General features: G+C 37.0%; 1 protein-coding gene across 8 annotated transcripts in view; it reads right to left on the bottom strand.

Moving 5' to 3' along the window:
- Positions 1 to 27,237, bottom strand: part of EHBP1 (EH domain binding protein 1) — a 403,255-nt gene that overhangs the window by 264,517 nt on the left and 111,501 nt on the right. For 4 of the 8 annotated variants that reach the window (XM_004691436.2, XM_012731522.1, XM_012731518.1 and 1 more), the window contains exons 1-2: positions 15,891 to 16,088; positions 14,664 to 15,066 (exon numbers count right to left, since the gene is read on the bottom strand). In XM_004691436.2, coding sequence (XP_004691493.1) covers positions 14,664 to 14,767 — 104 coding nt within the window. In that variant the 5' untranslated portion in view covers positions 14,768 to 15,066; positions 15,891 to 16,088. Of the gene's footprint in view, positions 1 to 14,663; positions 15,067 to 15,890; positions 16,091 to 27,237 lie in introns of those variants that run through there. The other 4 variants (XM_004691438.2, XM_012731521.1, XM_012731523.1 and 1 more) reach the window with 3 other exon arrangements.

The raw sequence follows: 27,237 nt of genomic DNA, 5'->3' as shown, positions 1-27,237 counted from the left end.
TGGCGCAGCAGACCTCTCCTGACCTGCCTGCTGCTCCCCTCAGCAGTGTACTTCGTTGATCTGCCTGTTCTGCTCCCCACTGTCTCTGGTGAAGCCTCTCACTGCCCCACACCACTGGCCTGTACCCCAGTACTATATGTATGAATAAATAAATTAAAAAAAAAAAGTCTTTGTCTCTACCCAAAACAAGCTCCCCACTCTGTCTCTGGTGAATCCTCTCACCACCCCTGCACCTCCCTGCACCTCCGGCATGTACCAGTTCTGTATGCATAAATAAATAAATCTTTAAAAAAAAAAAAGGGCATACAAATAAAATGTCCAGAAATAAAATGACCAGAAATGTTTATAATTTTGTAATTCTAATTGTTCTTGCCTGCCATATACATTCTCAAACTCAAAAAAAATGAGATAAGAAAAACTGTTTTCAAAACAAATCTAAGTTAATAAAATAAGCTTCTCTGATTTAAAAAAAAAGTGTACTTTTCAGACAACCTACTAAGTTTCATCTATACTAATAGATGAACTAATAGATGCCAATACTAACTTAGCAGAATTAATATAATTTAGTAGACATACATGAGGATTCTTAGTACTATTTTTACTACTTTTCTGTAAGTCTCAAATTAGCTCCAAATAAAGGTTCTTTTTCTAAAAAGAAACAATGTTGCAATAATTTAATTACTGTTAGCACCTTAGTACCAATGGTGGTAATAATATCAGTATTATTTTACAAATATCTGTAAGTCCAAACTGGCATAAATAACTGAAAATATGAGAAAGTCAAATTTTCATTACAAAAAACTTCCAAATATTTATGAGAAATGGAAAATAATCATTAGAGCATAGTAAAAAGTACTACAAGCAAAATCTGCTAATGAATTTAAAACTGGTGGCTGAAACTTCAAAGAGAAACAGGATTATCTACAGAATCTTAAATGTATCTCCCCTCTAAAATGTACTATATTTGAAGTAGTTTTAACAAGTGTCCACAACTTCTTTGATACCCCTCCTTCCAGGAAATTACATTTATTTTTCCTCCCATTTAATATGTATTGAATTTAGTGAGTGGCTGTTAATATAGTATGGAAAGGGTAAAATGGTAACCCACATGGAGCAATCTGGCAGATTCCACCTTAACCAAGTGATGTAGGTGACTTATCATGTACCCTCTGATATCTTCCTAAAATTGATTCACCTTTGTGGTATCTTCCTAAAATCCATTAACACCTTTTAATCATTATAAACAGAGCAACCCCAATTTGAGAGACATTCTTCAAAATACCTAATCAGTATTCTTCTAAACCATCAAGGTCATTTGAGGAAAAAGGAAGAAAAGGAGGCTTGGAGGAGAAAGACTAGCAAGCTGTCACAAATTAGAAAAAGATTAAGATGTGACAACTAAATGCAATGTGATGTCCTGGATTGTCTCTTCAAACTGAAAGGGGACATTAGAAAAACTGGCAAAATGTGAGTGAGCCTAATATTATTATAGGATCATTAATCTCTGTTTTGTAAATGGCAATGGTAAATTTATTTACTCTAATTTTATCCAAAGGAAGTACAAAACTCTATACCATCTTTGCAACTCTTCTATGAACTTAAATAATTTCAATAAAAAGTTTTTAATAAGTGAATAATCCATTTTAAAAGATTTTAAAATTAGAGCATTCTTTAAAGTTGAATCATTAAACTCAATTTCTAAACCCACTTATTGCATGAATAAACCCAGTTTCAATTAAGTTGCTTTGAGATAAAGTATTAAAATATGCTCTCTGCACTGAATGATATTTGGAGGGGCAGAGAGGAGAATAAAAGATAAGTACTTGCATGTGGTAAACAAAATTTGAAGAAGCTTATGGGGAATGGCAGGAAAAGCACTAGTAAACAGAATAAAGATAATCTGAAAGATTTAAATTATTACACTAACAGTATCCTACAAAATGGAAAAATACGGAATATTCATTTTAGAAGTCTACGTATGGCAATAATTTAAAAAACCAGAAAAGCTGGAAAATTCTTAAGACTCATCACAAAAGCCTGTATCTGATGTTCTCAAACTTTCTGGGTTGACAAGGCCCTTAATGTGTCAGTAATTATTTCACAGACAAAAAGAAAAAAGAAAAAAAAAAAAACCAAAACATTAACAAATCTGTTTACCCAGTACTCAGGTCCAAACAATTTAGCACCTGTGATGGACTCTTCACAATTTCTCAAAATTTAAACTCAGATTGGACACAACTGTCCTCTTTTCTTATTCCATACAGATTTTCACAAAGTACTTGCTTTTTTTTTCAATAGCAACTTCAAAGACCTCAGGCCTTGTAAAAACTATGGTAACACTGAAAAGAATGTGACGATCTAATTTTGAAAATGAACTTCCTCAAACTAGTAGTTTGTTATGGTTTCCAACAAATAATGTTGTTTCCCTGACAATTTTTAAGCATTGCCTGACATTATGAGATCTCTTCAGTGCCTTTAAGTTAGAACTCCTGCAAAAAACGACAAAGGATGACACAAAGGCAGTGACAACAAAAAAAAAACAGAGAATTAAGGGACAGTTCAGAGGAAAAAATCTAGCAGATCCAAGGATGTTGCCTGGAAGTACAGTAACTGTGCAAGTATTTGAGAAGTTTCAAAACTTTTCTTTAAAAAAATCTAATCTTAGGGCCCTTCCTGGTGGTGCAACAGGTTAAAGCAGAGCACTATGAAGCTACTGTAACCACTACATCACAAGTTTGATCCCCAGCCAGGGAGTTGACCCACATGGGTGGCAGACATTTCATGTCTCACCCACTGCATTCCTCAACAGTGTATTTCTGCTCCCCACTCTGTCTCTGGTGAATCCTCTCACACCCCTGTCCTGTACACCAGCTCTGTATGCATAAATAAATAAACCTTTGGAAAAAATCTATTTTTATATATCCAATAGTCCTTGCTTCTCTAAAGGAAAATCATTCTTTTCTTTAAATGAATACATGCAATCTATTTAAAAGTTTATATGAACACCTGATTGGAGAAATCATTCATTGTACAAAAAGTAAGAATGATGTGCTATATATAAATTAAATTTTAAAAGTATATTAATTTGACTTTATATGTGACAGTAAGTACATTACTCTCACTTGTAACACACATGCACACAAATTATAAAACAGTTGAGCCATAGGAAGAATTTTCAACTTAATAAGCATTTCTGGATTACTAACAGAATTGTCATCCAGCATCTGCCAAAGCTTTGCTTCAGACAGGTATCTGAGAAAGAATCAAATACGGTGTTCTAAACCCTGGCTTCATGACAATAAGCAAATGGGGAACTCCTAAAACGACAGATTTGCCAGTGCGATGCCAGACCTAAAGAATAAGGACTTGGAAATGTTCATATCTGTAAAGTACCTCAGCTGGTTCTAAAATTAATCAGTTTGAGAGGAAATGTCTAAAAGTATGTCCAATAAAACTTTTTGAAACCATGAAAACGTTCCTTTTTTTTGTTTGTACTCTCCAAAATGGCAGCTCCTAGATATGTTAGTGAACCTTGAAATGTGCTTATTGTAACTGAAGAAGTGAATCTTTAATTTTAATCTAGTTTAAATTTAGATGTAAACAGCTGCATGTGGTTAGCTGCTTCTGTGCCGAATTGCACAGAATTTAATGAAAATATCTATTTCTCCTAAATTTTTCAAGTTGTGTCCTTGATTTAAACAAAATGGTTAAAAACTGGCTTACTCAGCTATAATCTGACAAAAGGTCTTTATGAAGGGCTGACAGAAACATTACCTAACAGTCTGAGTCTTTTGTCATATTTTTTCCATAGTAAAAATCCTCTTCGGATTAAGTCCACAAAAAAGTCTCTGGCAAATGAATTTAGACATTTTCTTTAGTGAGACGGAATATTATGTAAGTACATGTGCTTCCCTTCTCGCTTATTTCTGCCAGTAAACTCACAACCAACTCCAGCATCCAATACTAGTAACTATTTCTTCTTAAGTACCTTGAACAGTACAATCTGCTCCTCCAAAACTATTTCTGTTATACTTATATGCTTAAATTAGTCAACATAGTGTTATTTTAAATTCTAAAGCTGACAAATTCTTTTGGATATATCAAACTTAAAGGACAACTCTTTGCATTAAAGTCAATTTTTAAAGTGCTTTCTTTTTTTATTTTTAAAGATTAAGTGATTTTTATTTTCAAGGATTATCTTTAATGAACCTTTTTTTAAAGACTTTAGTTACTTATGCATACAGAAATGGGATAGAGGCCAGAGGTACACAGGTGGGGAGAGGACTCAACAGAGACAGAGTGGGGATCAACAGAGACATAGTGGGGGATCAACAGAAACAGAGTGGAGAGCAGGACAGACAGATCAACAAAAGTACACTGTTGAGGGGAGCTGCAGGTGGGTCAGGAAAGGTCTTCTGAGCCGTGTGGGTCACCTCTGGGCGGGACTGAATTTACACTGAAGTAGCCCTGGCTTGGCTTTGCCATGCAGTGCTCCAATCCGCTGCGTCACCAGGGAGGGCCTAACATGTTTTCTTTTTAAAAGGCATTTTAAAAAAGAAACACTGGAATTAACAATACTAGAGAATATTTTAATAAGTTAACCAAACAAAACTGTTGGGTGCTAGCAAAAAAAAAAAAATTATTATAATAAAGATAAATAAGATAAACATTATGGATACCTTGCAGTAATTTAATCACACTATTTCACAGTTCAGTTCTATTCCTTTTAAAAAGCATGCAAAAATCCTGATGCAGAATATGAACATCCCTATTGAGCATTCAGTTCAAAATGTTGTGCAATTTTTCCTTCAGTACTGGACTATTTTTATATCATACACTGAACTACTTCAGTGGCTCTTTTGTTGAAATTTTCCACAAAATTAGAACAAACACATTTGATGTATCAACAGCACATTTCTAGAAATGCTTAATTTTAAGTACCCTGAGCATCTAATGGCAAACTAAAATGAAACTATAAGCTAAGTCATAAAAGTATAACTTCATATAATCCCTTAAAACTTTAAAAAGTCAACTTTTAATGTTGGGTCCCAGCCGGGATGAGCCTCCCCAACCACCCCCGGAGCTTAAGCACAAGATCCTAATAGAAAGAAGACATCTTGCCACTTGTATGAGTGGCTTAACTGATTAATATCCACCCTGATCGCAGTAGCACATGTGAGGGAGATTTCCTCCTGCCCCCAGGCCAACATCCTGGGATTAAGGGTATAAAAGGGAGGCTGGAAAGGATAAGAGAGAAAATGTTTTGCTGCAACCATCTACGTGTGCTGACTCTTCAACCTCGACATCCCCTGCGCAGACTCATATCCCTGCCGTGCGGGCACGGCATTTTAAAATATGTAAAATAAAGTCTGATGCCAAAACAAGGTAAGATAATTCCACATACAAAAGGAAAAAAGAAGAGACAATTCATAACACAGGTTCATTTAAAATATGTTACTGAAAAATATTTTACAGAAAAACTGTAACAATAATATATAGTATCATAAATAGTTACCATGAGAGACAACCATACACACACACACACACAAAATACTTACGAAAGCCACTGGAAATGATTATTCAAAAGAAAACAGTTATGAAACCATATGAATGGATTTTTCTCCAATAGCAAAGCCAGGTAGTTCCCCTCCCCAAAAGCTGCAGCACTGCTGAAACTTAGTTCATTTCAGCTCTGTGCATCTTCTAGAATGCTCCCAAACTTAGATCACTATAATCTTCTGTGCTAGTTTATCTTTCTGTAACATTATTAAATGTCAGGTTATATTTTCAATTTTCTAGTTTACCTCTTCTCCCTTATTACTTAATCAGATAAAGTTAATAAAAAAAATGGGTAACATTTATTAACGTTTAACTATATTGCAGACACTTCTAATCACTTTGCAAGTATTATCTCATTTAATTGCCAAAACAATTCTAACCTGAAATCAACTGTTATAAGAACAAGTGAAGTGAAGTGTCCGAGGTCACATAGCCAAAAAAGATTAATTATTGTATATATACAGGCCTGAATGTTCCTCAAAACTATTCTTAAGTTTCTTTCTACATAGCTAAAGAGTAGTTACGATGGGCTACCCTCTATTGCTTATGCACTTAGACCACAGTAAGATTACACTATCAGTTAGTTTGTAAGGTAGGCAAAGAGAAGAAAAGTAACAGACTTTAGAGTCCATGAATAGTTGCTGCAAGAAACTACAATGATTTAGAGCAGAGGTCAGTATACTTTCTTTTAAAAGATCAGATAGTAAACATGTTAAGCTATAGCAAATTCACCATTTTAGTGTAACAGCAACCACAGACAATAGTGAAAATGGGAAAAGCTGTATTCCAATAAAACTTTATTTACAAAGAGGCAGCTTAGATCAGGTAAATGTTTGCCAACAAATTAGAGGCATACTATGTCAGGTATGTTAGGCAATCATGATATAAGCACTACAGTATCTAATTATAGTATGATTTGGTCTTATTTTTCCTAACCTACAATTGAATTTTATATAGCTGAAGCTCATGTGGAATAAACATAAAACCTTGATAAGATACTACATGTATAATTCCAGTTTTTTTAAAAATCAGTTCATTAAACACTGACATAAAACAACTAACAAAGTAACATCAATTTTATTACCTACTGAAATCACATCTGCCTTTCACAACTTCCACATTTGTGAGTGGCCATTAGCGCTATTTTGCTTCAAGAAATAAGGTGTTCAAGATCCACATAATTTGTAACACAAAAAGCTTTGAAAAGTAGAATTTGGGGCCCACTTTTCCCCTATATTGTAGTATCTGACTCCCTGTCTCAGTCATTTCTCCTCCCATTTTTGGCAACTTTAAGAGCTACATAATCTGTCCTACACTTCAGTCTTTAAATTTCTTGACTACCCTCTTCACTTCCACAATATCGTCCTCCATGTCATGTCAACAACTGATTATTACCACAGTCATACCCTCTACATAATCTCTACAGTGGTGTGCAAGCAAAAATTGACCCATTCAAATACAGGAGGAAATTCTTAATTTTATATTTTTTTAAAAAGAAATGAAATTAGGTATATTCACATTTAACGTATATTGCATATTAGTTAAAAATATTAGGGAGTGTGTTTATTTTTTTAATAAGCAAATGTGAGCCAAAAGAGACTACCACCTATATTCTGTCATTACTATTATCTACATCCTTTCAATCAAGACTTCACAATGACTCTTACCTCTACCCCCACCCACCTTTTCCAGTTCATTGGCTCTGACATCCCAAACCAAACAACCATTCAACTTCTTTGTGATCACTAAATCATTGCCCTCTTCACTTTTTCACTGCCTATCCTACCCAATGTCCTTATTTACTTCCTTTCCATCTTACATTCCATGGTTCATCACTATGCCATTCTTGCACATTCACTTCGAATTCTTTCCCTCTGTTATATAATCCTGACAAACCCAACCCTGGTTAAATCTGTGTCTATCCATACTTCCACCCCAAGCACTAAATACAGATGATGTAGTATATGCCAACTAGCAAGTTACATTCACTTTACATTTATGACCATAAAACTAAGAAGTTCCTCAGCGCTATCCAGCAACCCCTCTACATTTCCCTAGGCAATTTATTCCCCTTTTCACATCTGTCCTCTCCTACATCCTCCAACAACTCTCTGTCACCATCATCACAGCCAATGATTTCTAATATTATTTCCCTGAGAAAATGTAAGCCAATAGGAGAAAACATCTGCATCCTTCCCACCAAATCGACCAGCCCATCTGATTTTTACTGCTGTACTCTGCCTTTCCTTATTAAAACAATAAATTGGCCTTGCTTCTGCTCAACTGAACTGTACCATTTGTGTACTGTATCCTATTCCCTTTCTCTCACTCAGTCACTTATTTTCCTCCATATCATCATCAGACTGTCCTGCTTTACCAGTTGTTTTCATCAGTATTTAAATATGCTGCATGATCTTCCAAGCAGAAGATATACCTTAAGCCTGCACCCCACTCCTGCTACTACCTAGTTCTCTGCTATAGAGCAAAATTCTCCAAGTATCTATAATCACTGTATCCACTTTCTTTCCTCTAACCCAATTTAATCACACTTCTACTGTTCTCCACTGAAATCACTCCTTAGCAATGTTTACCTTGCTAAATCCAATCCTGCTCAACCTTTCACTATTTGACACAGCCACATTTTCCCTTCCTGATGCATTTTGCACTTGATTTCTTAGAAAGCACACTTTCCTCATTTTCCTCCTACCTACCACTGCTTGCTTTCAGTAGTCATCTTTGCTCACCTTTCTTTTTTTTCTCCACCTCTACATGTAGAGTTGTCCTTTGGCTGACTCTTTAGTCCTTTTAATCTATGTGAACACCATAGAAAATCTTTGGCCCCATAGCTTTAAGTACTATATAAGAAGCCCTCCCTGGTGGTGCAGAAGGTTAAAGCACAGCACTAAGAAGCTAAAGCCACTTTAGCATGAGTTTGATCCCCACCCTGGATGTGGCCCACATGGCACAGCAGACCTCTCCTGACCCTCCCGCTGCTCCCCTCAGCAATGTACTTCATCAGTCTGTCTGTTCTGCTCCCCACTCTATTTCTGGTGAATCCTCTCACCACCCTGTACCTCTGGCCTGTACCCCCAGCTCTGTATGCATAAATAAATAAATCTTTTTAAAAAACTACTATATAGGCCCTCCCTGGTGGTGCAGCGGGTTAAAGCACAGCACTAAGAAGCTAAAGCCACTTCTGCATGAGTTCGATTCCCGCCTGCCCTAGAGGTGACCACATGGCGTGGCAGACCTCTCCTGACCCGCCCGCTGCTCCCCTCAGCAGTGTACTTCATCAATCTGCCTGTTCTGCTCCCCACTCTGTCTCTGGTGAAGCCTCTCGCTACCCATGAGCCTCTGGCCTGTACCCCAGTTCTGTATGCACAAATAAATAAATCTTTAAAAAAAAAAAAAACTACTATATATTAAAGACTCCAGTATTTTCTCTCCCCTGAACACAAACTCAGAATTAATTGCTTCACTAAGATCCCTATCTGGATGTCCTAAACTTTAGGGAAAGGACAATTTTCAATTTCTCTGTCTCACTAAACATTTTCCTCCCCAAGTGTTCCCCATCCCTGTAACTAATCTTACATTCACCTTGTTACCTGGACCAAAAGCCTTCAGTCATCACTGCCCCATCTCTTACCTTATATCCTATCTACCATAATTCACCATTTAAGTTCCACTAACCATACCTTTAAGAAAGTTCCAGTTACATTAATAAGTACATTATCAAAACTTACTGAACTTTATACTTAAAATTAATACATTTTATTGTATGTAAGAATTATACCTCCATAAAGTGTGATGGTTGCATGTGTTGCCTACACACATCTGACCATTTGTCACCACCTCCATTTTGTTGTTTGGACAACCACAAAACCTCAACTGGTTGGTATCCCTGCTTCTGTTTTTACTCACAAGAGTTCATATTCCACAAAATATCCAGAATAATCTTTTTAAAATGTAAATCATGTTATATTACTTCCCTGCTCAAATCTCTCTACTGGTCTCCCATCATGCTTAAAATCTAAATGACCTTACAATAACTCAAGGCCAGATATGATTTAATACCCACCTATCCCTCAGACCTCTCCTCTTACCATTTTTCCCCATTTACTGTGTTCAAGACATACTGGTATCCAGAAACTCCTAAAACACACCAACTTTCTAATTCATTAGTTTTTTTTAAGCAAGGTCTTTACATTAAAACTCTATCTCACTCCATTACATGGACAATAGAGAAATAATTACTTACATCACCCAAAGAAGTGGATCTGAATGAATACTTCTTAACGTATATGGCCTTCCTAAACTCAAGTTGATATTTAAAGTGGTTAAACTATGAACTAAAAAGACATTCATCAGGGAGCGAGAAGGAAAGAAATCAAAACAGGAGGGAAGAGCACAAGAATCGATGGTGATGGTTCAAGAGTGTGTTGGTGGTGATAATTTTATGGGGACACAACCTGCGAGGAAAAATCAACATTGTGCAAAAATGATCAAGGATGTAAAAATATCTAATGAAATAAAATTAAAATGTTAAAAAAAAATACTTAAAGTGCATGTACCATTCTAACATTCTAACATTCAATTGAAAATGAAACTGGGACCAGTTACAGAAAGCCTGGAATATCAAATTAAGGAACTTATGTTTTTATAGGCCAGAATCACAAACCAAAGCACTGGGAAGATCTCTTCTTACATTTCAAATCCTGAGATCATAAGATTTGCAAAAATGTGTGAAACAATGGAAGAAAGTAGTTACTTTAAGGGATATACACACACACCTTTTTGTACCTTTAGAATATTTGTTATCCTCTTTGGGAGTTTATAGCACACTTTGAATACTTTATGAATGCCAAACACATATAAAATATGTTGATATAGATATATGATACAGGCACTACATGGAAAACATAATACAGGTTCGTACATGATTCTTATCATATATTGGGAAGCTCTTATCAGAATTTAATTCTGCAAACCTGCCAACTTTCACTTGTCTTTAGTACCAAAATAGCTACTGAGAGCTCACAGGATGAATACTTAGACATCTAAAGCCTGCAGGTAATAAAACAACAGAACAGAAAATAAGAGAGAAAGGACAACACAGCCTTTCTCTCAAACTCATCTCTAATGGCCAGTATTAACTCTTGCCAACTCATATCAGATAACAATTAAATGATATGAGAGAGAAGCTTCATCATCCTCAAATTTTCTAGAGCCCCTTTACAAGGCAATCAAGGAGTTAGAAGGAATAGCATCTCACAGTCTAGTATCCTCTCAGAATACTAAAAGTCAGTGCTAGTTTTGTTTCTGACTGAAGTTCTACAACCACTATATCACACAAGAATTAGAAAAGGGTCCTGCTGAAATGAAACCCATGCAACATCAGCAAAGGCAAAGGCAAAATACTAAAAAATGATAACAAAGAGAAGTTTAAGAGAACAGAAGCTACAAATCCTCTAACCTGTAGCATCCATCCTTTGATCAAGGGTAAAAGTTGAATTTTTTTCATAGAGTACATCTCTTAAAAAAAAAACTGTAAAAACAAACAAAACCATGAAAAATGTTTCTCTTCTTAATCATAGATTTAACACATTCAGTCTTGAAAAAACATATCCTGATTCCCATTAACCTCTCCCAACAACATTGTATGCCTTTCCTGAATCCCATTTTTATTCCCTTCAATTTCAAATTCATATGGAAGTAATTGCATTGTGAATATTCTTTATCCTACAGTCATGAATTGACACGTGGTACAATTGAAAATATTATTTTAAAATACTGCTACTTAAATGTTAATATGCAAACTGTGGATCTTATTAAAATACAGATTGTGATTCGGTAGTTCTAGGGCAAGGTCTGAGAGTCTACAGCTGTAAGTTTCCCAGCTATCACAGATGTTCTCTGAAAACAGAGTAGCAAAGTTCTAAAAGGCAATTGCAACTATATGCACAAGTTACTTACAAAAGAATGAAATGTTCTTTGTTTTTATAATTTATTTTTTATTCTCTAATTTACCGGATACATTTTCTTATCTTCTCTACACTTGCAATTAAACTTAAACTTTATTATTGATAACTTTTCCTTTTATTCAATTGGCATCTCAAAGTTTTCTTCCCTCCTCTTATTCTTCCATACATCCAAATTAAACTTAATGTGTAAAAAACAGGTTCTTACTATGCACCATGTATACTTTCTAGTCTTACTTTCTTCAACTAGGTTCTAATTCAGCACACACACATCTAATAATTAAAGATTTCATACAAGGATCAAACCAAGGAACAAGAAAAAAGAACCTATAGGATTCAAGCAAAAATTGGGCCTAATCTTTATGTATCACCAGGACCCTAAGCAAAGTAAGACAAAAGAAATAGTAAAAGTCATTACAACAACTTTTTACAAAGTAGAAGTATTTTAAAGCTCTACTTAAGGATTCACTTATGAATAAAAATCCAATACAGCAAACAAATATATTGTTCTTTGGGCACAGTCACATGTTAGCCTTAAACTTTTATAAACAAACAAAAAATAAGAAATGCCAATATTTCTAACTAAAAAGTTAGTCTGAAAATTCTAGAACATTCATCCCATGTAATGTTAAATCCTATCACAAATACCTAATTTAACAGGTATACTATAATATTAATCCCTAAAAATAATCAAGTCATCTATTAAACTATAGTTAAGTTTGCATTCTTACTTTTTTACCTTGAAACACATTTACTTGCAGTCTCAAGGGGGAAAAAATATCTAAGGATGTGTTAAAATGCAGGGAACAAACTAATTTTGTGACTAAAGAATTACCTGGTAAGTTCTATTTTCTTTGAAAGTAAAGACTCAGGGCCCTCCCTAGTGGCACATCGGGTTAAAGCAGTAGCACCGCAAGCAAGTCGCAATGCTTCAGTATGAGTTTGATCCCCGCCCTGGAGGTGACCCACATGGTGTGACAGACCTCTCCTGCCTTGCCCACTGCCCCCCTCAGCAGTGTACTTTGTTGATCTGCCTGTTCTGATCTCCTCTTTATCTCTGGTGAATCCTCTCACCACCTCTGGCCTGTACCCCAGTTCTATATGCATAAATCTTTGAAAGAAAAAAAAAGTAGATTCAAATGTAACCATCTTAAAAGTTTATGCTACCAAGGACAAAGGTACTTGTAATCAGGATCTTCTTCATGTACTCCCTAGCTTGGTTAGTAATATACCCAGTATTCCACACCAAAAACTTGAATATCAATATAGATTTTTCCATCTCCATCATTCCTATCATTTCCAGATCCCCAAATGAAAGAACAGCAAGCTTTACCTATTTTGTGTACTAAGCATTCCTCCAGTCTTTTCTCTCCATTCCCTTGCCAGTGGCTGCCTCAGTCCAAATATATTTCTTTACTTTGTCCATTGCACAACTACCCTAAGGTCTACCTCCAAGCACCATCTCCACCATGATTCTCACTCCATGGTTACCCAAATGCAGGCCTAATGTCTCTTCCATGTAAAACCTTTTGCTATGTCCCCATCACTCATAGAATAAGCCCAAGTAATAAGACACACAACTTTCCATTTTTGAATCCTGCCTTCCTCTCAAACATCAACATGTGTTACTGTGCTGCCATGCTTTTACATAGGGTATTGCTTCAGTGTGACATGTCCTTCACTTCTTCCCCCTTGGCTTCCTTATTATGAATCTTTCAACACCTAACTCAGATCCCAGGAAGTTATCCTAAGATACCAGTCTCTACCCTTAGAGAGTTGATTATTTTCTCCTTTGCTAACTTTGTAAGTAATAATGTCACTTATTGTGCATTTACTTTGTTCCTGACACTGTTCAAAGCATGTATATTAATACAGTTAATCTTCACAATAACCCTTATGAAGGAATACCTTTATTACTTTGTAGATATGGAAACTAAATCACTGAGAAGTTAAATAACCAGTCCCCTAGGATACCCAACTGTTTGTTAAATGAGAGAGATTAAAACCTGCTTCATAACCATTAATATTATTGCACCTATCAAAGTGAGTTTATTACTGTAACTACCCTGGACTGTGAGCTCCTTGAGGGTAGGGAATTATGTCATATTCAACTCAAGAGCCACAATGTTTCATTCCTTGCCCATAAAAATAACATTCCTAACTAGTTCAAGTGAAAGCACTCAGAAGTTATTTCCAAATAAGTATTCCAAATAGTTGTTTTCAAATAAAAATTAAAATATGCTTTAATAAGCGAAAGCTATTTTTCCCCCAGCTATTAAAAAGGATGTTAAAGAAAGAGGTTAATACAATGTGAGATTACAGTCCTTGTAGAAAATGAATGGACTTATTTTTGCAACAGTACTGCTTAATCACTGCAATAAATCAAAACCCAAAAGACCACTTGCTTAAGATTAACTTTTTTTCTCTCACTAAATAAGAATTCCTCTTATCATTCAGAACAGTGAAAAGAAAGTCCTAAATTTACTTTGCTCAAGTGGAAAAGAAGGAAATCATAGACCAACACTACTAATTGCTTCCTTAAGTCAGCCAAGAAATGTATCCCATTAGGCAATTAAAATAAAACACAGTTGCCTGACTAAGCATATAACAAAAGAATTTCTAAGGTTCTGTGGACTGTCGTTCCATTATTCAAATAATAGAAGTCTTTATCTTAAGCTAAGGAAAATGAAAACTCAAGAACAAAATAAACTATCACCACCCCATAAGTACATGGATTTCTATATTAACACTCACTCATGTCGGTTTCCATTAAACACATACATATATGTTTATAGTATTTACTTCAATAGCCATTATTCCCTTAAAATAATGTTTAAAAAAGTTATTCTAATACTAAAGATGAAAGTCCTGGAGATCACATTTACTGAACTTGGTATGCTCTTACAGTTACAGTACTCTGAACCACACTGAAGTTCTGTAATTAAAACCCACAGGGACTAAGTACGAGCAGCAACCACAGTACTTGTTAGAGCAATCTGCATCTCGCCCAGGTTCTGCACACTTGTGCACCAGAGAAAGGTAAATCTGTCATCAGAAGAAGCAGAGTTTAGGTCACTGTGAGCTTAGGCCACAGCACAGCAAACTCTATCCCCAGGTATGTCTTACCATTTCTTGGTACACTCTACCATCAGTTCTTGGTAGGAAGCCACAAACTGGAACTTAGATGCATGTTTTCCCACACGCTGCAGTCTCTTCCAAACTGAAGCCATGATGACCAGTCAGTACACTGGAGCAATTCTGGGTTTGCAACACAGCAGCTTTAACAAAGCAGAGGGTCCAAAGCAAAGGAGTTTTGCATCTATGTTTGTACTTTTAAAACTCAACTATAACTTGAAATGATGTTTGGGGTCCATAAGTCTTCTCCCTGATTCACAGGGTAAATCCCATCTTAGATGAATGGCCCAGGGGAGAACAGGATGATATACATGACACGATGAGTGAGGGGAGGTTCCCTCATGGAGACATCACCATTCCAACTCAGGGGCTATATGATGTGTATTCTGAAGGGCTGAAAAGAAAAACAAAGAGAAAAAAAATGAGAGAAACAAGTGACTAACCACCCATATTAGATAACATCGCAAAAGACAATCCCAGTTCTCTACCTGTTTTTCAAACAATGAAACAAAACACCAACCTCAAGAGCCAGTAACATCAGGGATGCAAGACACTAAGGAAGAAATTACAATGCACACTGAAAACGTGGCGCAACACAGCAGGTAATCAGCATCAACAACAATCAAGAGATGCAAGCCTGGGCCCTGCTCCCCGTCCTAAGCATCACAGAAGGGCGAGCAGAGCGGGAAAGTCTAGGGATGCTGTTTAATGTCCACTGCCAGTCAGAGCGAGGAGCGGAGTATTTTAAATAAACTTTGTTTTTCAGCCGATAATTAATAGCCTCCAGTCCTAGAATATGTGCTTGGAACAAATTAGGAAGCCGGGAGGAATGTTGTTGTTCAGGAGGAGGGTGAAATGGATGGGGAAGGTGGAGTGGAGGGAATCTCAAGGCAGAGACAGGGCAGTGTCCCGGCTCCAGGCCACTTGGACTCTTCCTCACCTTCCCTGTCAACCCGAGGGAAAGGGAACTCCTGCCTGAACGTAAAGCAATGACCAACCAGGCAAGTGCACGCGCGGGGTGGGGTGCCTCCCTCCCCCATCCCCAGGGAACAGTCCGCCGGAGCCTCCTAGCCTCATGCAGAGACACCAAGCCTCTGTCCCCCAGAGGAGGCGAGGTGGCTCGCCCGTAGTCCCCGTCACCCAGGCGCTGCTAGACGACCACAGTGCGATCCCGAGCCCCGGCCCCGTCGCACGCCCACTCCCGCCCCCTCCTCACACCTCTAATCCCGCTGTCGGGCTGAGTCTGGCCCGGTTCCCTCCTCAGCGCCGCTCCTCCGTCGCCGCCGCAGCAGCAGCCGCCGCCGCCGCCACCGAGTCCTCCATCCCCGCCGGAGCCACATGGAACAGACAAGCCAGCCGCGGCGCTCGCGGGAGCCGGGGTCTGCAGCCCCTCAGGCGGACGGCGCGCCTCACGCCCGCCCCCTCCCGGAAGAAGTCGCCCCGTGACCGTCCCCCACCCTATAAAACCCAGCTAGTGCCGCCGCTCAGCGCCCAGCACCCCCTCCCCCGCCTTCCTCCTCCGCCACCATCATCATTACCTCCCCCGCCGCACCTCTCACACTAACCCTACTCAAGGCGGCTCAACCTTGGTCCGCCCCGCCGCCATTGGCCGGGGCCCGCGCATGCCCCGCCCACATCGGCTCTGGGCCACTGAGAGGCAGGGGCGCTTCATTGGTCCATCTGGGTGCCCATCATAGCGACCCCACCCCCGAGCTCTGACGGTGTTTTTCCCCCAGTCGCAACGCGGCACAGAGTCTACCCTTTTGGAAAAAAAAAAATTGGAACCCACTAAGGACGATCCCGCCCATCCTTCTGATTGGACTGGAGAGAGAAGTGATAGGCGGGAAAAGTAAGGAGTGTTTACAGTGAGCAGGCAGATGGTTACAGAAGGTGGGTGTCCGTCAGATACGTTGCCGGGTACCGGGCGGGGTTTCTGGCCCCAGTCTACGATAGCAGAGCCAGAAGCTGACTTCGCTGCAACTATGGCCTGTGTGACTGCTGTGGCTTTCTCTCCTCGTCTCGCCTATTCACACCCTGTGCACCAGGTGCGCCCTGGCCTCCGCCTCTAGCAATGAGGGTGTTTGTGCACTGTCTTTGCACCCGATTCCTCCTGGGTTCTTTCCCCTTGACAAACTGGGAAGAAATGATTCTCCCTTGCTCACCGACCTAGCAGTCAGTCAACTAATCCTCAAGGGGATTCAGTAAACTGACCTAGACATAAAATATTTACGGTGCAATTTCTTAGAATCTGGTTTCTCCTCACTGTTGTCTCATTCTCCCCTGGTAGGTGGATTGGGGAGTGACTAGCATATGAAAATGTGGCTATAGGCTAAGGAGGGACTGAGGGCAGGGCCACCTAACATTGTTAACTGAGCCAAGGGGCCTTTTGAGAATAAAATGGAAGTTTCGAACACTTTCCTAAAGAGGAAAAAAAATGACCTATCACAAAACACAAAATTTTGCTTTCAATTTTAGGCGATTCAGAGACCTCTGGTGTAGAAAGAGGAAAACGAATGTAATTTGGGGGAAATCCCAACACTGAAGTAGAAAGACTAGAGACTGAAAAGGAATAGGAGCGCCCTGAAACGATCAACAAATGGTTTGAAAAAGATAGAGGGAAACTAACATATGAAGAAGAAATAATAACAATATTGGTTCTGGAACAAATTAAGGGTCATTTTTCATCTTCTTAAGGATGGAACACAGGATGCATGGACAAAGTTGCTTGAAAGCTGCTAGGAAAGGATTTTTGGGGAGACTAAGGGATACTACATAATGAGAATTAAGCACATCTGCAGATCTGGCAGGGGAAGGAAGAGAAAGAAGATAGGTACTGAATCAAGAAAATGGGAAAACATAAGACGAGAGCCTATCTGATACTAATTCCCCTTTCAATAAAGAAAATGTACTAATATGAGAACCCAATGTGCATTTTACAGAAAGCGGCACGGATACCACTTTTTTGCAATAGTCTTCATTTTAAAATACTAAGATAACCTTCATAATTATATTGATTCTTATTTAGTGTACCTCTTAGAGTTTTCCAGTGTCCTTTCTGGTTGGCTTACTGAGTCACTATAACCGACAGCCATTATGATCTCATACAGTGATATATCATTAACAGACTGTAAGTGTGTGGGGGAGGGGAGCTATACTGACTAATTTATAGAAATGGTCAAACTTTTCATCTAAGTTGCCCTTCAGGAACTACCCACATGATTGTTCTTCATAAGTGCTTACACTTTCTCATGTGGTCACCACTTTCTCTCTCTCCAAAAGAAAATAAAAAGAGACTTTATTAGGGAAAAAAAATTTCTTAAAAGCATTCAGATTTAAATAAATGTATACTCTTGTTTTTCATTCTAGCACCTAAGGTAGCTAAGAAGAAATCAAGGCTAGAAGTAAAGGAATTAAGAGTTAACCTTGACACTGTTTTGCTGCTGACCTTGAGTTCAGACTGGCAACTGGAGGCCCAGAGAAAACTACTTCCCTCACAACTTTTCCCCTGAAATATAGTCTTAATAACAGATTATTAAACCTTTAATATAAACTACTTTAAGATCTTTTCATCCTCTTAACTGATAATTATTGAAGACCAACTGTGTATTGATCATATTAAATGTTATTAAAAGCACATAAAAGATAAAGTCCCTGTTCTCAAAGAGTTTTCAGGAAAAGATGCTCAGGCTGCATGCAAGAAAGTAATACAAATGTCTTAACCTGAGTCCTACCTTCCCATTCTGTCAAAAGAATGATCTTGCCAATCACGTTCTGGGATATTAAGAGGATGGAAGATATAAATGTAAATTATATACACAGCAAATACCAATAAATGATAATACACACCATTGTTTGGGTGAGCAAACAGAAACATGAAAAAAAAAAAAAGGCCATAAAGACTACTTGAGCAAAACTTGGACAGACACATACATAAGAATGAAACCAGACCACTATCTCATACCATACCAAAAAATTAACTCAAAATCAATTTAAAAAAATTGGATGTAAGACCTGAAATCATAAAAGACCGAGAAGATAGGCAAAACATTCCATGACATGAAATTCGGAGATATCTTTTCGGATTTGTCAACAACATCAAGGAAAACAAAAGAGAATATAGATAATTGGTACTATCAAACTAAAAAGCTTCTGTGCAGAGAAACTGTCACTAAAACAAAAAGACACCTACTGATGAGAGAAAATATATGTACATCACACCTCCAACAATAGTTTGATAGCCAACATCTACCAAGAACTCATACAACTCAACAATAAGAAAACAACCTAATCGAAATAATGGGCAGAAGAGTTAAATAGGAACTTCTCCAAAGAAGACATACAAATGGTCAACAGGCACATGAACAAATGTTCATTATTACTTATTTTCATGAAAATTCAAATAAAAAACAATATGAAACGCCATCTCACACCTGGAAAAATGTTCGATATCAAAAAGACTAGAAATAACAAATGTTGGTGAGGATGTGGAGAAAAAGGAACCCTCATGCACTGCTGGCACAATTGTAGATTAGTCCATCCCCTATGGACAATAATGTAGTTCCTCAAAATAGTAAAATTAGATACACCATATGACCCAGCAATTCCACATTTATGTTTCTACCCAAAGAATACAAAAACACTAATTTGAAAGAAAATATGTACTCCTATGTTTATCACAATACTATTTACAATAGTCAAGCTACAGAAACAACCTAAGTGCCCAAAACAGATGAGTGGATCTATATTATTCAACTATTAAAAAATGTATACTTGCCATTTACAACAAAATAAATGGATAACCCTAACCCTAAGCAAAATGAGTCAGAGAAAGGCAAATACTGGATTATGTCACTTATATGGTAGTATAGAGAAACAAAAAAAAGGGTCTGATAAAGCCAAACCAATAACAAACCCTAATCTGGCTATCAAACTGAAACTACCAGAGGAGAAGAGAAACGAAAGAGAGTAAGGTGGGGAGGGAGTACAATGGACTACAGTGAGGCCTATGGGTGTGTTGGTAGGTGTAGTGTAATAACAACACCCAAAGGGGGAGATCCTATACTCTAAAACACAACGCTGTAAATCGATGTTATCTCAATAAAAAGTAATAAAATTTGAATGATTTACTATGAAAAAAATATTTGGCCACTATTTAGCTGCTACTAAAACATTAATTCCTCTAGGACTAAAGAATCTCAAAAGAAATAGTGCATTTAACATTATCCCTTTCCCATTAATTCAATGATTACCAAGAGCAGAATACCAATAACTTTTCTGGATTGATAGTTTTATAATATTGCTAAGATTTCACTTATTCTCAATCTTCATAATTACCTTTCATGCCATATATTAGCTGAGGTCTTTCAGCATGCTAGAACTTATCTTTTTCCTAAGATCCCTACCCCTTTCTCTACCAAGATGTATTTCCTGTTGACCTTCCCCTATAAAAAAAGGAATTGTCCTCTGCTTCTTGCAACTTTCTGGTCCCCAGTATACTGAGGTCTTGATTTATCATCTCCAAATATCTCAGATTTAATCTGCATGTAATAGATCTGTGGATGCAAATTACTTTGATTGTCCTGTTCATTTTTGACCCAAGTGTTGACCACAAAATTTTATGGATGTTTTACAGAACAGAAGATTCAACATTAAAAATAATTCAATTTTGCCTTTAACTATCATCGAACTTACAGTGAAGATAGAATACTATTAAGTGGAAATGCCATCCAAATTTTTTAAATCTCTATGCCCTGACAGTTTTGAAATGTTATAAATTATTTTCAATAAAGCAGCTTTGCAGAAATCTCAAAGTTAGAGATTCCTGTCTATGAAATGCAACCATAGGCTTGAATTATTATTCTTGGTGATAAAATTCTTATCTTTGGGTTTTACAGTTTTTGCAGTAAAAATTGTCAAAGGTATTACTGCAGGACTTAACTACTAATAGAATTTATCTGTGCCCTAGTCATTGCGATAAGATTTACTCCCAGTAATAAAACTTCAGGTTTTTTCACTGTGCTTTCTAATTACCATAGCCGTTATACTACAGACAACAATATTATCACAATTTTTAACTGCTAATGAAATTATTTCTTTTAAACCCATAGCAAACAAATTTACTCCTATAATCCGACAGCAATTTTTATGTTCTTAAAAAACTCACAGTGGCAGGTTAATATTTTTGAAATATTAAGGAATAGTTTTTGTAGTAGTCTTGAGTTTCAAAAGCCTAGACCTTTAGGGAAGAGTGAAATGGATCCCATTAAAGACCTGCACTGTTTGGTTCAATAACCTCTAGCTAGTCCCAATGAACACTTGAAATATGTCTAGTTCGGGCTCTCCCTGGTGGCACAGTGGGTTAAAGCACTACACTGAAAAGCTAAAGTCACTTCGGCATGAGTTCGATCCCCGCCTACCCCGGAGGTGACCACATGGCGTGGCAGACCTCTCCTGACCCGCCCGCTGCTCCCCTCAGCTGTGTACTTCCTTGATCTGCTTGTTCTGCTCTCCACTCTGTTTCTGGTGAATCCTCTCACCCCTGCACCTCTGGCCTGTACCCCAGTTCTATATGCACAAATGAATAAATCTTTAAAAAAAGAAAAGAAATATGTCTAGTTCAAGTTGATCGAAAATGTCTTACTGATGGTCCAAAATCAACCCAGTAGCACTCTGCGGGGGGGGGGGGGGGGGGGGTGTTAGCTGCTATTCAGAAAGAATATATATTTAAAATCTGAGGATAGTAAGCAAGGTAGAGAAGGAGCAAGCATTAAGTACTCCATCCCCTTTCATACGCTGACATGACATAACTTCCTCAATTTAGATGAAGCCCCTGCCAAACTGACAATGATGAAGTGTCTACCACCACTCTGGAAATCAGAGTTTAAAACAGAAATTGAGTAGAGCTGGGGGAAAAAGGATGTTTCTTGCAAATTGTGAAATTTATTTTTAGGTTGAAATCAGTTCCTGCTATTTAATTTTAAATAATAACAAAATACTAGAAATCTATGTTTTTTTCTTTTGAAAGTTGGCTTCCCCCATCCCATAACTATAGGACCAAATTCTCTAGTTGACATGAAAGCTTAGAAAAGCTGCATCAGACACTCATCTTTCAACTAAGAACAGGATCCTATTGTGAAATTTTTTCCATTCCAATCAAATATTTGAAGTTAGTAACAATGAACTTTTGTACATTTAACTTGAGATAAAACTCATTTCGGATGTCAGTTGCATGCTAAAAACCCATTTTTTTCCAGCTCAAGTCATCTAGGAAATGGTAACCTGGAGCTGGCTGGTGAAAGCAGGAGGGAGAATTGCGTACTTTCTTTTTTTTTTAAAGATTCATTTATTTGTGCATACAGAGCTGGGGTACAGGCCAGAGGCTCAGGGGCGGTGAGAGGCTTCACCAGAGACAGAGTGGGGAGCAGAAAAGGCAGATCAAGGAAGTACACTGCTGAGGGGAGCAGCAGGCGGGTAAGGAGAGGTCTGCCACGCCATGTGCATCACCTCCGCGGCAGGCGGGAATCGAACTCATGCGGAAGTGGCTTTAGCTTCTCAGTGCTGTGCTTTACCCGCTGCACCACCAGGGAGGGCCGAATTGCGTACTTTCTAACCCTGACACAAACAAGTCTATGGATACCATATTCAAAATATGGATATTGAAAATATTAATACAACACGGGTGTCATAATCCATTAGCACAGATGAAATGTTTTGGACTGGCTAAAGATCAGCTGACTCTAGAATATCCTTTTTGGTGTGTATATTCTCAATCTGATCCTTTAATTTACTTGGGGTAATGTCATGATAAAGTTGAAGTACACAAATGCTATGTATGCCAAGGTAAATGCAGTTATCAAACTGCAAACATCATTTACACATTACAATTAAATGGGCCGTTATGCAGCAAAGTTTGAGTTGAAATTAGGAGCCCTTTCTGAGAAAGTCTTTGCTAAATTAATTAAACATATCATCTATAAAAATCAGTAGATTCTTGACCAAGGTTTATCAGTCATTTCCCATAAATGTTTTAAGTCTTTCATGAATTATAAAGAACAGATTGACCCCCATATCTTTTCTTCTATATTTTCAATAATTGGAACACATTCTAGCTAGCTATGTATAGCATCCAGTCAGTGTTTTCTTACAAATTCCTGAGTATTAGTAGGCAGAAGATAATATAATTAATATCTTTTAAAGTAGAATGGGTAGGTTAGGAAAGGGTGGGAAAAAGCAAGATGAATTCACAATCTTGGAGGACACTAAATTCCTACTATGTGGTGTTAAATCAAGTACTTTAATCTCAAATTATGCCAAAAACATTAGCAAGTTAAAATCATGCAGACACAGGGCACATGCCAAGGGAAAGTAAACCTGTTACAGAAGTTTGTTCTGTTAAATGAGTAGAGCTGGAAAACAAACCCAACTTTCAGAGAGCAGCAGTAATTCATGTGCAACTTGAGTAATTGCTGGGCAGGGCAAAGTGGAGAAAAATTCCAGGGCAAGGGCAATAACATAGGGGTAAAGAGAAAGGAAGTCTGATTCTAGATCTCTCTTTACTGCTAGCAAATTGTCCAATTAGTGACTTCCAAGGAGCAGAACACAGCCCACTAAGAAAAAAGGACTTCATGAGAACTGCTGGATATTTCTTTATATTTTGTCACAAGTTTGCTGTTTGTAAATATTCCTGAAAATGTGTCACTGATCCTTCTCCAAGGAAAGAAATTCAAATGTTGAGCAAGAGCTAAGTCTTAGTGCCATACTTCAGTATGCTAAAAAAAAAAAATCCAGATATATTGAATTTAATGCTAAATAAAACTTACTGAGAAGTAATTACTGCATGATCTGTATCCCATTTCTCATTTCAAAACTTGTATGAGCACCTTTCCCATGATAGCTAGTATACTTCAGTGTAGAAAGGAAAGAAGAAAACTGGTATTCTGTATCTTTCCTTAGACCATCGATACTGAAAAGATTTATATTTAGAGGTCATCACCTGATCATATTTAAATATTATTTCCTTGAACAACCAAAGCAGGGACAGGCAGCCTAGTGTTGTTGAGTATTCCTCTTCTCTTACGCACTAGTTACTCACAAAGCTAGTTTGGTACATACCTCTTCTTTGACTTACACCATAGTTTATAAAATAATAATTTTCAAAATCCTGCAGTTGGTTGTCAGTTATAAAAAGAATAACCTAAGTACTTCTTCATACATGTAGGTCTGGAAAGTAAAAGTGCTCCACGGCCTGCATGACCATAACTGCTCTTCAGCTTTGTATATGTGGCTATTTGCAGTACCCAGAAACGTTATTGATCAGTTTTGTCAATAGTGCACTACATTCTCATATTAATTTCTTAATAAAATCTAATTAATAGCTTATTTTTCAAATTTTAAGGCAACAGTGTAATCTGTACTTAGTTTTGCCACAAGGAGCACAATTTTGAATGGCAGCTTTAGGATTTTTTTTGTTTTAGTGAAGCCCCATTCAATTATTAATACATATCTTGGGAATTATTAACAGGTATCTATATTACTAAGTCCAAGGTACTGTGCTAAGTATTAGGAAAGCAGCATTCCCGAAAGAAAAAAAATCCCTGCCCTAATGCTCACATTCCAAATCAATTAGAAAGCATTATTTAGTGTGTGCTTTAGAAAATCCCAGCTGATGAAAGGTGACTGTATTTTGCTGTACAATGACACAATAGCTAATCGAGAAACGTGTTATTTATGAAAGATAACGTATGAGGGAGTTCTAGGAACCAAATTATATAAATTCAATCTTCAGATATTGTCATATTTCCAATTTATACCTTATTTTTTGTAGATGCTTATGCAGTCACATTTAGACTTGTCACAGCTCATACAGATTTATAATCTGTACTTTCACTGGAGTCCCATTTATAATTTATGTTTAGTACTTTATTTGAAGTGTAGCATTTTCATTAATATTTTATCATTATTTTTAAATTTCATTAAATCACTTTGGAGGCATTGATCCATTTTTTAAAATTACGGATGTAAAGCAAAACAATTATAACTACAAAAATGGAAAATTAACACATGCCAAAATATAACTACACTCTCTGAGAGGAGTGATCTATAAGATGTTATATTAGACAAAATAATCTGACTGATGCATTCCTTGGAGATCACATACAACATTTAAGAAAATGATTATTAAGAATGTTGATGGGGCCCTTCCTGGTGGTGCAGCGGGTTAAAGTACAGCACTAAGAAGCTAAAGCCACTTCCACATGAGTTCGATTCCCCGCACCACCCGGAGATGACCACATGGCACAGCAGACCTCTCCTGACCGGCCCTGCTGCTGCTCCCCTCAGCTGCATAGTTCATCAGTTGACCTGTTCTGCTTCCCACTCTGTGTCTGGTGAATCCTCTCACGGCCCCTGTACCCCAGTTCTGTATGAATAAATAAATAAATAAATCTTTCAAAAAAAAATGTTGATGGGGTGCTCTCCCTGGTGGCACAACGGGTTAACAAGCAGCACTGCGAAGCTCCAAGGAAGCCTCCAAGGGAGTTCAATCCCGTTCAATCCCTGCCTGGGAGGAGATTCACATGGCCAGGCAAAACTCTCCTGTCTCGCCCACTGCTCCCCTCAGCAGTGTACTTCGTTGGTCTGCCTGTTCTGCTCTCCACTCTGACTGGTGAACCCTCTCACAGCCTCTGCACTTCTGGCCTATATGCCAGTTCTGTATAAATAAATAAATATTAAAAAAGAAAAGAATGTGATGGGCTTTAAAAACACACAGACCCACTCCATATGATTTCCTTAAGTACTTATCAAACTATCAAAAAATGAAAGCTTAATTTCACTGCCTTTTACTCAAAAAGATTTTACCTCTCTTTTTACTGTCCTCAGAGGTAAAGTAATTAAAAGCTTGTTTATCTCTTAAGTGTTCTGTGAGTTTTAAAAATGGAAAAATACATATATAAGAATAAAGACTCAAAAATAAAACACAAATATTTCTTGCTAGACTATGAAGATACAATTTTCTTTTTTAAATTCTCATTTAATGTTTTTATAATAAAAATAATTAAAATTGCATAACTATTCTTAGATGAAGATATTCTATATCATTTTATATACTTTTTAAAATATTCCCTATATAAAAGCTTTCCAACTATATCTTTTGTTTATAAATTGTATCTATGTAATAAAGAGAAAACTGCCCCCCCCCAAATTAATAACTCTATAGCATTCTCATTCTGGATCTATTTTGCCCAGTGACATACTTGTTTGGGGAGTAAATGAAAACTCTTCTTTCATAAAATGGTCTATTCCTAGGAACGTTTTCTGTATATAAATAATAAAAAGGATGAGTTTTCATTGGTATTTTTTATGTACTTTCATTGGTATTTTTTATGTACTTGACTTATTTTACTCAGATTTAGGACAATGGATTCCCTGATCCTCCTGGGTGTTTTCCCCAGCATCCTCTAATTTCTCGTTCATTGCTCTTTGCTTCAGTGTCAGATGACTCAAATAAGCAAATATTTTTCAAGTACCTACTATGTATAAAAGTGTTGAACTTTTAAAAAATGTCACAATTGACAACCTCAAGGAATTTAAACTTAATTCATAGAAAGTGTATACAAATAATAAAATTTAAAATATACTAAATGTAATAGCTTATAAAATATGCACATCATAGTCTAAAACAAAAAAGATAGATGAAATAGATATAATATAAAGTAAAATTTTCTTATAGTCTGAAGACATGTGAGTGAGTTAGGAGGAAGCACACAGAACATAGGATGAGGCTGAAATTCAGAGAACTGGGTTACTGTTATATTTATATCTCCCAGTCAAGCCAAGCATACACAATTCTGGAATGACTTATCTTTTGGAACCGGAGGTATAAAGATGAAAATGCTATGACAACCACCTCTACAGAGCAAGTCCACCTGAGATCCCAGACTAAAAAAGCCCAGAAATGAAGCAGAGAATTGCTTCATTTCTTTCGACTGTTAAGTGAGAAATTGGAAAATAATACTTTGCTACCTAAGTCAATTTTAGTCACTTTATAAATTATTTATGGTCAATTATAAACAAAAGAACATATTACTCTTTCTAGAATATACTGTTTACAACTCCAATGGCAGTTCAACCAAATTCTTTCCCAGTATGAATTGCTGAGGCTATTTTAACCCTGTTCAGAAAGAATCATCATGATTTACAATGATTTCTTTAATGTGCTGTGAATAACAAGAGTACAAAAACAACCATGTACAAAAATTAGCAAAAATGAGTCATTGACCAAAGTTAGCAGCTGAAACTATAGAACTCTTAGCAGAAAACAGGAGTAAATCCTCATGATCTTGGTTCTGGCAGTAGTTGGTTTTGTTTTCTTTTTTAGATGAGAAAATAAAAAACAAGAACAATAAAAGAAAAATAGATAAATTAGACCTTATCAAAATTTAAAAATTTTTACTTCAAAAATAACATTAAGAAAGTAAAAGCTATATCTGGAAGAAAATATTTGCAAATCATATAACTGAGAAAGGAGATATCTAGACTATATAAAGAATTAAAAGAATTATTACAA

Source organism: Condylura cristata, unplaced genomic scaffold, assembly GCF_000260355.1.
Source record: "Condylura cristata isolate star-nosed mole 26May11 unplaced genomic scaffold, ConCri1.0 scaffold00031, whole genome shotgun sequence".
NCBI classification, from domain to species: Eukaryota; Metazoa; Chordata; class Mammalia; order Eulipotyphla; family Talpidae; genus Condylura; species Condylura cristata.
This window is presented reverse-complemented; position numbering and strand designations above follow the sequence as displayed.